Source organism: Heliconius melpomene, chromosome 1 (genome assembly GCF_056956725.1).
Source record: "Heliconius melpomene rosina isolate 202511_hmr_F chromosome 1, ASM5695672v1, whole genome shotgun sequence".
Classification (NCBI taxonomy): domain Eukaryota; kingdom Metazoa; phylum Arthropoda; class Insecta; order Lepidoptera; family Nymphalidae; genus Heliconius; species Heliconius melpomene.
In genome coordinates this window covers 14,825,351-14,841,197 of record NC_140389.1, presented here as the reverse complement: position 1 = coordinate 14,841,197, position 15,847 = coordinate 14,825,351, and the positions used below count along the sequence as shown (strand labels likewise).

At 32.7% G+C, this 15,847-nt stretch overlaps 2 protein-coding genes across 2 annotated transcripts; one reads left to right on the top strand and one right to left on the bottom strand.

Annotated features, from left to right (window-relative positions):
* Positions 1-867: 867 nt before the first annotated feature.
* On the bottom strand, positions 868-10,218 carry Als2 (Amyotrophic lateral sclerosis 2). The gene is made up of 9 exons (XM_085190671.1): positions 7,007-10,218; positions 5,988-6,319; positions 5,421-5,635; positions 4,647-4,980; positions 3,996-4,255; positions 3,570-3,746; positions 2,977-3,164; positions 2,668-2,831; positions 868-2,342 (listed from the first exon to the last, which is right to left on the bottom strand). Exons 1-9 carry the CDS (start codon positions 10,071-10,073, stop codon positions 2,295-2,297), a joined length of 4,785 nt encoding a protein of 1,594 aa, XP_085046797.1. The 5' UTR covers positions 10,074-10,218; the 3' UTR covers positions 868-2,294.
* Positions 10,219-10,524: 306 nt separating this feature from the next.
* Positions 10,525-15,219, top strand: eIF3h (eukaryotic translation initiation factor 3 subunit h). Its single transcript, XM_085190683.1, has 5 exons — positions 10,525-10,684; positions 11,287-11,504; positions 12,123-12,282; positions 12,501-12,705; positions 14,840-15,219. Exons 1-5 carry the CDS (start codon positions 10,607-10,609, stop codon positions 15,190-15,192), a joined length of 1,014 nt encoding a protein of 337 aa, XP_085046809.1. The 5' UTR covers positions 10,525-10,606; the 3' UTR covers positions 15,193-15,219.
* Positions 15,220-15,847: the final 628 nt, after the last annotated feature.

Below are 15,847 nucleotides of genomic sequence, written 5' to 3'. Positions count from 1 at the left end.
GGTGATTAATAACATCAAATCAGTTTTTCTAAACGTTTATTGAAATTTAATAAATATATTTTTTCAAATTTACACACTACCTTACTGTCTAAGATATAAATAGGTTTCATCATTTTCACTCTCATGATATGGTATATGTACTTAATTTTATAACAAGTTGCTATATATAACAAAAACATTCGTTCATCATTTTATCATTTATATTCATAGAAAAAAAATTGTTCGCAAATTGTTAAACTATTTAAGTATTCACTAATGGCCTCTTGTTCGTGAGAACACTTATTTCGGAGTATTGAATTGTGAAAATAAATTTGTACGTAAATACATACGTAAATTTATGAATAAAACTTTTCTCTAAATCTTAGGCGTACCTATTTAATTGTAGATTTCTTATCATATTTATTTATTTTGGTTATTTTCTATATGAAGTATATTATTATTGTGAAAGTGAGAGAGACGTTAGTGTAGAAGTTGTCTAAGTAATTAAAAAAAATAATGAAATTATTAGAAATGTTATAATACATACTTCAGGAGGTAAGAATCGTTAATTTATACATAATATATAAAGTTTGATAAAACACTAGCTGCTGGAATTATTAAAAGTTTAATTTCTGTTTGGGGAAACTTTGCCATTATTCTGGGTGAGCTTGAAGTAGTTTATTTAAATAAAGAAGTGAATAACGAAGAGGGATGAAGGAATTTAAATCTTGCTGTTACATTAATTACGGATATTTATAAATGAAAAAAAAAATATATAAAAAATATCAATTTATGGCCATGAATTATTTGGAAAAATAATGATATTAAAGATATAATATAACAGTAGTAGGACTTCGGGAACATCCACTTCGTTTAAAAACTCTTATATAAATTATTAGTTTATTTTATTTTATCAAATTATTTACATTGTAAACCATTTGATATAATTAAATTTTGTACTCACGCTTTGACTATTGTATTTTTTTAAAAAAGAAAAAAAAAACAATTAAAAACATTTTATAATCGACATACCTATAAGTTATTCAGATAAAAAATAAAACATTATTCAATGTAACAAATAACTTAAGTAAAAAGAAACCACTTAAGTAAAAAAAATGCATGCACAAGCATGCATGGCAAGAAATTAAAATGGATAAAACTTAAAATTATTAAAGCACAATAAAAGAATGACTACGTCATACCTAATAACTTAAAATTTAATGTATGTACTAATTTGGTATTAAATTTAAAAAAATATATGCTGTATCCCGCACATAGCAGGGTTGGCAGGGAACCTAGTGTTAACCAACCTGTCGCGATTACCACAAGTTTGAAATAAATGAATAAATTTAATTAATGCAACGACCCCAGATAGAAACGATTTTCAGCTTAGCTAACATCAATAAGTATAGTAGATACTTAACAAATTTTTAGACATAACAAGCTTATATCTACAATTTTTTTCTAAAAAAAGTAAATAGGGTGTAACACATTTAAGCCAAGCCTAAATAATTTACGTATGCAATATATTGCTTTCTTTGGCACAAATTTTAATATAAAAGTAATTCATATATTCACGCAAAACGATTTATTTATGATATTAAAAAAACTGCAACCAAATATAAATTAGTCTTTAAAGTATTCCATTGTAAAAAAATAAACGATAATAAATATAATATGTATTCATATTACCTATGTAGGTTTCTGTAAATTATATTTTACTTATATTAATGACAACATGTTTATTGCAATTTTGATTCTTTATTTTTTTTAAAATAAAGCATTTCGAAAAAAAATTCTCGAATTTATAACTACTTCTAATAATAATTTTTGGGCTATAATATTACTTATAAATTTATAACAATACTTTGCGAAATGTCATAGAATTATAATTAATAATATTAAAAATGGAATCTCAAAGTTTACCTCTAAGGACTAAACACGAACACAGCGTTATTTTTGCAAAACATTTAAGCGCACCTAATAATTATTGCGAGATCATTATTATATTATTATAGAGTAGTGTCGATTATCCGAACGTCAACTGAATAATTGAACGACCGTTTATCCAAACTACTTACCGCGGTATATGTGGTATTATTTGTACTTCATATTTAATTCCTATTTGTGATTAAATATATAATTATGCAAGTAAATATGCTTTTAATTTTAATAAGAATAAATGTGTAGATCTGAATGAAGTTCGATTATTCGAAGAAAAATCCGATCACCTATGCTTACAATTAACAACTTTAATTGGTTCGGATAATCGACGCACTACTGTATTATATAAATAAGCTAAAATTATCACTAAATTACGAGTTGATGGACATCTTCTCTTGTAATATTTGGAAATAGCAGGCCTGTAATTGAAGAGATATAATTGAATTACATTTTTAATACAAGACAAAATAATTTAATAAAAGATTAAATTAGTTAGAAAATGTTACAATAAAAGCTTTTTATTTCGCGTAATGGACATTATACACAAAACGATTTCTTTTCAGCGATTGGTTCCTTTCCACATCATTAAGAAAAATAAATAGTAATATGGTTTTACTTTCAGTTCCACCTTTTTTGTTCAAAATGTCAAAATGATTATTGAAATGTTTAGCGAAAACAAGTACGCAACGATATAACGAATCTTATCCACATATATCAATAAGATTATTTTTTTATAATTTTTACCTTTAAAGTTGTAAACATTAGGCCCAGTTCCCCGTGCTGCATGCCCGGCTCAAGGAAATCTTCTACAAAGTGTATTTCTGAACCAAGTTGTAATATACGAGCTCGAACTACTACGAAGTGGAAAACTGGGAACAACTCGTCCATACTCCACAAGTAGTGTTGACCTGGGGAAGAATAAAACAATGTATATAAAAATAATTGTTATTTTTATGTACGTTTGTCCTTTAATTTACATCAACTATTTACATAGTCCTAATATGTTTATCGCTCATTTTTATTGTACAGAAACACACCAAAAAATATACCCACCCAACTCTTGTTGAACAGCAATTGTCATCTTCTGGAATGTACTTCTTATTACAAGTAACTTTTCTATCGGGGAGAATGTTGTTTTCAATTGTTGTAGTGTTTCAACTGCTTCGTTAAATAATTGTTCTCTTTTGGGAGACAACGTTGGTGACGTTGTGGGGTTTATTGATGATGTTGTCCAGAATTTTCTGGTAGAAGTAATAATGCAAATATAGATTATACATATTGGTTTTGTTGGATTTTACTTTCCTAACAAGATATGCATATAATATAATCATTCCACCTGGGAATGCTCATATTTTATTCATATTTACTTTGTAAAAAAATCCCTCGTGTAGGATTTGTATTTTTAGGGTAGAGTTATTTAATAAGATCATCTTAGTACAGTGGAATAGCATCTAATAGCGTGATGATTGTGGGTTCAAGTCACAATTAGAAGATATTAAAACTTTACGTCGACGTACTATTAAGGTAACGTCGCGTTCGTCACATAGCACGCCATATGGATAGTCTTGGCACTTAGATTTTCTTTACTGGTCTATTGTTTAAAGAAAGTAAACCTGCTTTAGTAATGTAATGAAAAAAAAACTCACGAATCAATCCCCAAAAACGCCATAAGTGTTATATCCGGTTGTTTGTTCCACTTAAGGAGCCTCCGCCAGTAGAGGTCATCCTCCCGCTTGTTATGCAGCGCGTACAGCACGAAGAGCGCGGGGTGCACGCGCGGTAGCAGCGCCGGCTGCAGCAGGGATGCGGCCGACACTACCTCACTGCGATTTAAATATGGAAACATAAGCTAGAGTAACGGTTGTGCATTCGATTCCCCCATGGTGGAATGATTTATTTGCATTTCTCCGTTCCGGCTACGAAGCAGAGGTTGAGTTCAGTGACTCAACACGGAATGCCTCAAGAATTCGGCGGAAAATGGGACAACGGAAGGTTCCTGGCCTCTGCGTCACGTTGGCATCTCTAATAATAATAATAATAACACGTATTTGATGTTAAAATATTTAACTCACCCATCAATAGGATTACTATCTTCCACCCCTTCCATGTCTTCCTTACCACTTAAAGGCAACACTACATCAGTTCCTTCTATTGGGAGCGAAGGAAACAAAAGTCTAACAACTTGGTACAATCTTGAAGTAATACTCTTCAATTCCTTCACAGCGTGGCTCAAGAGTAAAGGATGCACTCTTACACCGCCGTAGGTAGTGTTGAACGCGTTTGTAAGACTTAGGACCAGTTGGCCGAGTGGGTGGTGGGTGGATTCACATGCCTAATTGGATTTTAAAAGATAAATTGTTAAATAGTTGAAAAACAGATTGGTAGGGTTTAAAGGGAGGTAAATTAGAGAACCGAATCAGCATAATATTTTTTAAAAAGTTGATGATGGGTTTTATATAAAAAAAGAAGAAAAGTATCAGATAATATACATCTAACGTCAATTCCTATATATAATAAAAAGTAAAGCCCATATGATATACATTAGGTTTTGTGGCTCTTTCCTTTAAATGCCAGTGAAATTATACAATAATCGAGAAATTATTTACATTTCTTAAAACAAGTCACAATGGAAGGATAAACGTGAAAGAAACAAGAGAATCGTTTTATCTTCAACACCAATTAATTAATATGATATCTAAATTCCACAAATCATTTATACTTACATTATGTAAATACAGCTTTAACTCCGTATAATCATTCGACGTGAGCGTTTTCTGACCAAAGTGAGGTATAACTTCTAAACAATCCACTGACTTCTCTAATTCCGAATTATTAGATTTCTTGACACTAATTTTCGTGTGTTTCTCTTTATGTGAACACGATATAGCAACTGCTACATTTTGCCATATTTTAACGTTTTCAGAATATGAGGTGCCATTCGCGAAGTGACTGCCGTTCGGAGTAAGGGCGGTCTCAGAAACTCCTATGCTTTGGAAACATTGACGAAATATCGCATTCCATTTATTATTTGGTGCGACACTTAGTTTTCCGAATGAGCTAGAATTAATTAATTATAATTATAAAGAACATTCTTTCTTTTAAATGCTGGGTTTAATCTTATTTATAAGAATTATTATTAATAGTAAAGTAAAAAGAAAAATTGTTAGGTTACTAATGACATGAACAAATTATAAGAAAAATTTATTGTAATAACAAATTATAAGTGATTTATTTATTTTTGTTAATTGTTTTTTAATTTTATTTCAAAGTGTTGCTTTTAAGTTAAGACGTAAGTTTTATTTATACGAAAAACCAAAACTTTATATAAAAATAAATCACACATCATTATTTTTATTAAATTAGTGTTAAGGCAGTTTTTTTGCTTTTCTCCCGAATTCGAATTGCTCAACAATGGACTGTGTTTACCAAAGCAATAAAGGGGATCAAATTAACAAATGACCTTAATTTTTTTAACATATTTAAATAAATAAGATTACTTTGGCTTCGTATTGGGCGGTGGGGCAGGATTGGATACATTTAGATGCATAACTCCATTTGATATCTTTACTCCCTCAGTCCAAGCGCCATTTAAGGAGCCCTCGACTTTATCTCCACTGGAAAACGTTAAAACCCCCTTCCCTGAGAAGACACCTGCAGATCGAAATTCACCTTCATAATGTGTGCCGTCTTCGAAGACCATTACGCCATGACCCTATAAGTAGAAAAAAGATTAGCAAAATTATTACGTTTTAATATTTAATAACTTTTTTGTGACTCTTGTTTTAAATAAAGTGATGTGGAGTTCAATTTTAGCATGAAAAATAAAAAATATGATTAATATATATACCACGTCTATCTCGCCGATCAACCAAGATAAACAATGGTATATTTTCTTCTGCTTTAAAGCAGTATTTAAAAGAAACTAAATACATCGAAAACCAGCAATATTTTAATGATATTTAAAATATTGGGATGTTCTGCAATCATAGTATAATGTCTCACTCATAATATACGAATGTCCAAGTTATTGCAGCATATAATTACATAATATAAGCAATACCCACCGTCAGCGTATCTTGCGTAAACAATCCTTCATAGTAAATACCATCTAACGTCACAATTAAACCGCAGCCATGTTTCTTATTATCGGCCCAGTTGCCAAGATATTTTTCCCCTTTTCCTATATCATCCATCACACCATAACCGTGTTTGACGCCAGCGACCCATTCTCCCGTATATATGGTTGCAGTTGAAGATGTAAAATCACCCTGTTTTTTTATACCATGCCCGTGGGGATGACCATCTTTGAAGTAGCCTTCGTAAATGTCACCAGAAGTGTACTTCATAACGCCGTAGCCACTTTGTAAATTATCTTTCCACTGGCCTTCGTATAATCCTGAAATATTATATTATTTTGATAAGAATTATTGTGTATTAGAATATTTAGATATCTTTTTAGCCCTTTTTTTGTACTTTACAGGTACGCTGAAATGTAATTTTTTTAACTTGAGGCCAGGGACACAAGTATCTGACTGTAACCGCGACAAATTGTCAGTCCAATCCCCACTCGAGGATATTTGTTTAAATTAATATTTTAATTCCTTTGCTCTGGCGTCGAGGCAGAGGCGGCGTCGAGTTCCGACTAGGCAACTCGGCGGAATATATTAATAATATAATAACTTTATTATATACTAGCGGCCCGCTCGCGGTTACACTCGCGTGAACTATTTTATTAATTTCTGTCTCCATGACTACGTCCTAGTGACGTCTATGCAAAATTTGAGACTCCTAGCATTTGTAGTAACGTAGTTTCATACAAACTTTCGACCCCAAAAACAACCCCTTAGAAGTCGAATATTGCAAATTCCCGTCTTAGCGAGCACCTACGTCCTATAAGTAACTCCTATGCAAAATTTGAGATTCCTAGCACTTGTAGTTACTGAGATTTCGTGATGAGTGAGTGACCTTTGGATTTTACAGTGTATTAACATTAGGTTCCCTCTGCTTACTCTATTGTGTGCGGGACATAGCGTGAAGCTGATTTTTTAAGTTTTTATTTAACTTATTATCATTTATTACTTGCCTACTCCAGGGATTTCCATTTTACCGTGACCACATAATGTGTTTAGTTGAAACTGCCCCACATAAAATTTCCCATCGGGCCATTCTACTTTGCCGTTCCCATGTATTTTGCCATCTAACCACCTGCCGCTATATTTGGCTTCTTTGTAGAACGAGTTCTTATTAGAAAATGTGTAACTAGCGGTTCGTACTGCTGGTGGCTTGTAAGTAGATTCTTTATTTAAAACTGTTCGTATTGAAGAATTCAAGCAATGTATCCATTCAGTTTTTTCTTCTTCTGATGTTGTTGTTACACATATTAATTCCTCAGGAGTTGTAAGATGTATGGCATTCTGAACAGAGTCGGTATTGGAAACAGTTTCGACCCACAATGTTTCTAGAGGGTGAATACTGGGTGAATTACCACTGACATGGACGAACAAGTCATTGAAAAGTACGAACCAGTGACTGCTAAATCTTCCTGGATTTACCAAATTAAGTGGACGTGATTTAGATTCTCTTATTACGCGTCTTTCTGGAGTTCTATATTGATCCAAACTTTTCCCTATTGTTTCCCAAAATAATTTCGTAACATCAGCTTCTTTACGTTTTTTTTCTTGTTCTTCAATTAAGGTGTCTAATGAAGAAATAACTTTACTTATTTTTTCTTCCATATTTGATTTAGATTCCTCTTTTTTCCTTTTCATTCTATGACGCAGAAGTGACTGCGCTATACACTTGTATGAGCTTAACCTTGTTAAAGGCTGCACGAAAGCTAGTCCTACAACTGCCTCTAAAGTTTTCTTATTATTTTTCTGCTTATTAGTAGGTAATTGATCACTAAATAAATTATAAATACTTGATGGTACATCAACAATATTGTTTATATGAGCGAAACCACCAATAACAATTAAATTACTTATAGCTATGTAATACTTTTTATACAAAAAAATAAACTCTTCTAAATTTTTTATCAATGAAATATCACATTCATGTATATGCTTCTCAGCATACTGCCAGGTAGATAGAACATTCAAAGCATTAACATTTAATATGTCACCAAAAATATCACAAACTGTTTCATATACATTGGAATGTGAAGCTATTGCTTTACTCTTCTTTAGAAAAGGCTTAACTAACAATTGATAAATTAGAAGTAATTCTTCTAAATATCTTTGAGCAATTGACAAGTTTTGGAACTCTGGGCAAATAGTAGATTCTTCAACAGAACAATAACTAATATTGCCTGAAGATAAAACTCTCCAATGATAACATAAATTTTCAGGTTTATTACTAAAATTATGAATTTCCTTTACAAGTGTCACATCTTTATCATTTTCATGGGATTCTTCATCTACCTTCTTATTTAGATTGACTACACTTTCTGTAAAACTATCTGTATGTTTTCCCATGTAAAAAATATTTTCATTCTGTGTATAAGCAAGAGTATGATTATCTGTAGCTATCATGTCCCTTATGCGATCACTGTCGGAATTTTCAGTAAACTGTTTTGGACCACTTTTATCATCTCTGGAATCAAAGCTAACTTGCTTAAAGTGGTTGTAGCCCCACAAAAAGAGACGGCCATCTAAAGTTAAAGCTGCACAGTGCCATTTCCCACAAGAAACCTTTTGAAGTCCAAAACCAGATAAACTCATTACAATCATTGGTTTAATTCTTTTTACAGTATCTCCTATACCCAATTGTCCATGTGATATGTCACCCCAAGTCCATAATTCTGTTGCTAATATGTTTTTTCCTAGCTTAGACATGTTTTTAAGATTTTCATTTTTTCTGGTGGTTTCAAATTCTTTTTCACTACTAATTGTGCTAGTGGAGAACTGAAGGTCTTCAAATTTAGTTGAGATGCAACTATACATCAGTGAATTTACTTCATCATTAAATGATTGTATTGGAAGTTCAACTGTGTCATTATTATCACTGCTACCGCTAACATGTCTTGATAAAGTAGCTACTTTATCTCCTACAGTTTTAACTCCTTCATATACTAAGTTAGTAAGATTTGAAACATTTTCTTTGATTATTCTTGTAGGCTTCTCTGTACACTCAACCAGATAATCTTCTCCTGCTGATACCCATGATAACTGTCTACTAAGAAATTGCCGGGCTGCATCAGTATTTATAAAAATATTATTTAATTTTTCTGTACTTTCATGAGGGGTTTCCACATTTTCACTGTCAATATTTTCATTATTTTCCAAGACTGCATTATTATCTAACTCTAAATCATTATTTACATATTGTATGGCTTCACATTTTGCAACTTTGGATTCTTCTGAAGAGGGACTAGAATCCTCTGTTATACTTTGGGCATCCACATGGACGTCAGTCTGGGGAGCTGTAGTACTACTTGAGTCTTCACTAGATTTACTTATATGGACACCTAGAGGACAGGTTTCAGATAATGAAGGTACTGAAGCTGGGGAGGCTAACCCTATAATAGTTTGGCACTGAGAGCAATTAGAAGCAAATACTTCTTCATCATCATTTTCACTATCAGTGTCACAGTTGCCAGATTGTCTAACATTTTTTCTTGCTATTACAGCAGCAAAATTTTGACCTATAGATGCACTGTAGACTGTTCTTCCTTCAAAAAACGGAACTTTCTTAATATGGATAGTATCTAAAGAGATTTGGGGCATAATACCTGAACCCCACAGGTGGCCATCACTACTTATAAATAGTTGACCAAAATCACTTGTCACTACATTTCGAAATTTTACTTTATAGCTGTTACTTTTAAAACCATGAGGGCAACACTTTGCATCCTCTTTAACAATTATTTCTTCCTTGTTTTTGAAACCAGAATTTGTTTTGTACAGACATCCATGTGTATCAATTACATAAAGGATATCGTTATGGTATGATATGTCTATGGCAGAAATACCACTAATTTTTTTAAAGCTTAAACTATCTTCATTAAAAGTACAGTAATAAAGGCCATGGTCATTTCCTAAAACAATGAAATCACCATTCATAGAACAAAGTTTCACAATTTTGTCAGGTACTTGCTGCGAAGATGGTATTTTTAAAGCTGCAATACCTCTCCAGAACTTATGCTGACTCATTTTAAGAATATTTTCTCCTTACTTCTTTAAAAACTAGGCGTAACATTATGACCAATTAAGGCGCTTACAATTCACTTTCATCCATTTCTCTAATTATCACAATTAAACACGCTGATATTTATTTCAGTTTCACTTAATAAAATCATGTAGCACTGAGTAAACACATGATAAATAAATAAAACCTTAAAATGCTTTATTATTATGCGAAAAAATAATTCCTTTAATTGGTAGAATAACATTTGACAGCTGATTTTTTTTGACAGGATCACGGTAATCTACGGTACGGGCATTCCAATGTTAACAAAACCTTTTTTAATCAGCTGAATAAATATAAGTAAAGATATTAATATTGTGTCGATACAAAACGTAGCAGAAAATATGTATTTTGAAATATGCCGATAGTCAGTATTTATTTCAAAATCGAAGTTTAATCTGTGGTTGGTATAACAAGAAATAATCTATATCTGTAGTAAACATGCTCTAAAGCTAAGCTGTCAAAGTCGTGATACTTAAATCGCCTTTTTAACTTAAAAATGGCGAGTCGCGCTGCAGCATCTAGACGCGTTCCTGAAAATGAAGCTGCAATTACATATGTGCAGTGCGATGGATTGGTAAGTGAAATTAGTTATTTATTGGACAATGAATTATATACTTTAATATTCCCTTAGCTTCTTTCCTTTAATTGTGTTGACACGTCACATTACTTTCCCGATTTCGCTTATTATTTTATCTTTCTGCTATCTGAATTACAAATATTTGTCAAGAATTCCCAAATTCCAAATGTAATATCACTTACGAAGATCGCTACATATTGTTTATGGAAGCTTACAAGACATAGTAATATAGGTTATAATACCCTTAATATCGTTTATTTACCTGTGAACTGCGATGACTTATGACTCATGGACTGTTTTGGGAAGCTCACATCACTTTCTATTATACAATGTTTTGTGAACGTTGAGATTCAAGGGTATTGAACTTAATTACAGTTACTGGCTCCTTTAGTTTTATTAGAAAGCATAAAGTAACAAAATAAATTATTTTAACAATTTGAAAATATTTTATCTTCACTAATAAATATGGATAAAGATACTGTTTTTTTTTTAAATATAAAAAGTTTTCATAATATTTAAACATTTGCGTAGTAGAATTATTGTTCTTATAAATGTATTAATTTTGGTTATTTCTAAGAAAAATCACTAACAAATTACAGGCGGTGATGAAAATTGTGAAACACTGCCATGAAGAATCTTACAGCAACATGGAAGTTGCCCAGGGTGCGCTCCTCGGGCTAGTTGTGGAGAACCGTCTAGAGATTACAAACTGCTTTCCATTCCCCAAGCATGATGACACTATGGATGAAGAGGAGTACCAGCTGGACATGATGAGGAGACTCCGAAGAGTTAATGTTGATCATTTCCATGTTGGATGGTGAGTTAATTGTTTTTGTATAATAAATGACTTTGTGGCTATGAGCAGAATGAGATTAATTTTACCTGTAAACCAGAATTTAGCAGTATTTGACATTGTGTCTCTTGGAACCATACAAACACTAGCCAATAAATCAGATACAACTTATTTTGAGAAACCTGCATGCTAACAACACAAATATGTTTAAGATTTTATGTTTTCTTTCTCCTGGTTTTGATTTGTTTTATGTAAGCATATTTATTTTCATAAAATATCTGAGCTAAATATATTCAATTTACTAAAACCTAATTTTCGATTACTTTAAAAGTAATCGAAAATTAGGTTTTAGTAAATTGAATTACTATAAGGGGCTGGTTGTTATGTCATCATCTTACAGTAAACACAGTTGTGAATTTGATTCTGACTTGGGAGGAACAAAATATTTTCATTTCCTTGCTTTCCAACACTTTACACATCATGTCAAAACTCACAAATTTTCAATATCCAATGTACAAAAATTAAGTAGGAAGTGAAGAGTAAAGTGTCTTAACTTTAGGTTCCCTCTGCCTATCCTGCTATGTGGAAAAAACATGAAGATTCTTTCTATTTTTCATAAATTAATAAAATATTATTTCCCAGGTATCAAAGTGCGGATGTTGGCAACTTTTTGAGTCAATCTCTGTTAGAGTCACAATATCACTACCAGACATCAATTGAAGAGAGTGTTGTAGTTATATATGACACAAAGAAATCTGCAAGGGGATTCCTGACTTTGAAGGCTTATCGTCTGACTCCTCAGGTAAGATAGATGAAAAAGAGGGATACAGTGCAGTACAGTTATTAGAAGATTACTCTGATCCTTTAGATCTTAGCCAGTGTAGAATTATCATTACAAAAATGTTTAACCAACTGATCACTTTAACTCTATCTAACAGAAATATTTCTAAATATAAACATTCCTTAAAAAACACACACACACACAATTTTAATCTAGTAGTCTATTTCTTATCCCCGCAGGCAATTGCAATGTACAAAGAGAGGGATTACACACCAGAAGCTCTGCGTAACCTGAAGATAGGGTATGAGAGCCTCTTCATAGAAGTGCCGATAGTGATACGTAACTCACCGCTTACTAATATCATGATGTCCGAGCTATCTGAGATGATACCTGAGGAGGAGGGGTCGAAGTTCCTGGACCTTGGAACGGCTTCTGTGCTTGAGGGTAAGTGTAGCAAGTTCTTTTTTTTTTTTTTTCATTTATTTATGTACCACACAAGAAAAAAAAAGTACAGAAAACTTATAACAATAGAAAAAATGTGTACAATGGATAACTTATCTCTAATAGAGATCTCTACCAGAAACCCTTGAATGTAGGAGATGTTAAAAGAAATGATTCGGGTGCGGTATTTTAATATTATGTTAATAATAATAATAATAATAAACCTACATACAAATATAACACTATATTATAATATATATATATAATACATAATATTAATCAATATTACTATACCTATATAAACATACTTATACAAACATACACACATACAACATATAAATACATACAATGACACAAAAGAGATGAAACAGGAAAAGAAAATTAATAAAGAAAAAGACAAAGAGACTACTAAAGAATCTAATTGAGATTAAGAAAATGTTGTTTTAATTTTATTTTAAAAGTATTTAGCGACGGATTGCCCGACAGTACAGAGTTAGGTAGCGAGTTCCATAAGTGCACTGCTTGAACTGTGAAAGATTTTTCATAAAAAGAGGTATTACATATAGGGTACTCGAGCTTTCTTTGAGTTACACATGAGCGTACCGGTCTTTCACTTGGAAGTGTCAATTGAAAACGCTCCCTTAAGTGAGGAGAGGATGACTTTAAAATGTTAAAAAGCATAGTGAGAATGTGCAGGTTACGACGTAAACGCACAGGAAGCCAATTCAGTTGTCGACGGAAATCAGACATGTGGTCAAATTTGCGTAAGCCGAAGATAAAACGAATACACATATTCTGAAGTCGGTCAAGTTTGTCGAGAGCCTCTTCATTAGCATCAGGATAACAAACGTCAGCGTAATCTAGCAGTGGCAGAAGAAGAGATTGAGCAAGAATGATTTTAGTGCGAATGGGTAAAAAATTTTGAAGGCGTTTAAGAGAGTGCAGAGAATAATGTATGCGTTTACTGATTACATTAATGTTCGCAGACCACGATAACTGTCTATCAATTATGAGACCCAAATTTCTTGCTGAATCAGACAACGGTATTATAGTCTCGTTTAATTTAATGCAAGGCAAGGTGCTAAAATCTACTCTGGCACGTAATTGCCTACTGCCAATTATTAGAGCTTGAGATTTAGAGGGGTTACTAAGAAGGCCAAACAAAGTTGCCCACTCACTAATAAGAGCGAGATCAGTGTTAATGTTCAGAATTGCAGTGTTTAAGTCTTCAAGAGTGGCGTGTCTATATAGCTGTAAATCGTCAGCGTAAAGATGGTATTGACAAGATAGGATTTTGGTAATTTCATTTATAAAAATGGAAAAGAGCAGAGGAGAGAGTACGCCGCCTTGAGGTACACCAGTTACCAAATCAGCCCAGTCAGAGCAAAGCTCTCCGGTGTAGATTCTTTGCTTGCGACCCCGAAGATAAGAACGAAACCATTCAGTGGCAGCAGGAGAGATGTTAAGTGTGGAAAGGATACCAAGCAACACATCAAAATCCACAGAATTAAACGCGTTACTAAAGTCGAGTAAAATAAGTATAGTTAATTTTTTATTATCCATCGCGAAACGAATATCATCAGTAACTTTAATTAACGCTGAACATGTAAATGTTCTTTTTTGGCTATAGATGTTTAATGTAGATTTTATTGAAAACGTCTGTATGTCTTTCTGTGTGTCCAACTATTCTCCACACCAGCTGACTAGCACTGGACTAACTAAGGATGTGGAAGTAACATAAAGGCTATTTTTTATCACAGAATTTTCGCTGGAATCGAAATTTAAGTGTAATTCGAAAGTTGCAAGCAAAATGTAATAAATTTCCAAAATACTTTGTTACTTTAGCCGCGTATTGCCTCGACACCAGAGCAAAGATATGAGAACACAAATGAAAAAAATAAAATTTCTGTAAATTCAAAAACATAATCTAGAGTTTAACTCTGGGGAACTTTTGTCGAGATATTGCATTTTGGGTGGTGGAACTCACCAGTGTTACCAGAGTGAGGAAATGAACATAATGCATTCGACTGAGCTAGAATCGAAACCTCAGTGTTATAGTCTCGGTTATAGTCAGACACTGACGGTGCACCACGACATTAATTATAATTACAATTAATTATTTACTATATAATTACAGGTCAACTACGCAGTCTAATGGAACGTGTAGATGAGCTCAACCAAGAAGCCATTAAATTCAACCGCTACCAACAGTTGGTTGTACGTCAGCAACAAGACAAATACCGATGGCTTATGAAACGAGCTCAAGAGAATACTATAAGGGCTGCTAAGGATGAACCGCCATTACCTGAAGAAGACGTGAATAAACTGTTCAAGCCCCATACCGTACCACCAAGGCTCAACCCTATGATAGTCGCAGGACAAATTAATACTTACAGCCAACATATAAGCCAGTTTTGTTCTCAGAGTCTGGCCAAGTTATATTTGACCCAGGCGATGCAGAACGCTAAGGAATCGAAGCAAAATAATTGAATGATTTGTAATAAATTGTGAATGTGATTTTGGTGTTTTATTTACCTATTTCATTTTTGTTTTTTTGTTCTGTAAGTGCTGTTGGTCATGGTATTAAGGTTTATGTCAATATACACATAAAAAATACTTGATAATAGGATTGATCTTTGAACCCATAACTGTCGTGTTTATAGTTACACGTTAGTGCCACTGCACAACAATGGCCTTTAAAATTGAAATTTAGATTTCATAAAGAAAATCAAACAAAACGTCCAATGCAGAATTGAGATAATACAAATTTACCATTTTTGATAAGACATCCAGAAATGTGATTATACACCCCGCATATATGCGATTTATTTTAAAAAAAACCTTTTATTCATCCATTGTACAGCATAATTCTTTTTATCCACTGCGTATTCAACGTCGCGACCCCTCCCGAACCAAATACTCCGGATGAGGACTTTGTGCATGGGAGGCCAGCACCCGAAGAAATAGGTACGACCGCGAGTGATACTTTCAGGGTAAACACATTTCTTGTCGGCGTTGTATTTGTATCCAAATAATAAAAAAGCATTCAAACTCGTTCAAAAATTAACATTTTTAACGAAAACGTTTATAACACTAAGATTTTTTAAAAATTATATGTATAGGTATCCATACTTTTCATAGCCTA

Bases quoted from the DNA above. Each gene is read 5' to 3' on its own strand.
- eIF3h (XM_085190683.1), top strand. From the start codon at position 10,607: ATGGCGAGTCGCGCTGCAGCATCTAGACGCGTTCCTGAAAATGAAGCT. The intron at 10,685-11,286 runs GTAAGTGAAATT...AACAAATTACAG, and splicing joins ATGTGCAGTGCGATGGATTG to GCGGTGATGAAAATTGTGAA. The intron at 11,505-12,122 runs GTGAGTTAATTG...ATTATTTCCCAG, and splicing joins GATCATTTCCATGTTGGATG to GTATCAAAGTGCGGATGTTG.
- Als2 (XM_085190671.1), bottom strand. From the start codon at position 10,073: ATGAGTCAGCATAAGTTCTGGAGAGGTATTGCAGCTTTAAAAATACCA. The intron at 6,320-7,006 runs GCAAGTAATAAA...ATAATATTTCAG, and splicing joins AATGGAAATCCCTGGAGTAG to GATTATACGAAGGCCAGTGG. The intron at 3,747-3,995 runs GTGAGTTAAATA...TTTAAATCGCAG, and splicing joins GATAGTAATCCTATTGATGG to TGAGGTAGTGTCGGCCGCAT.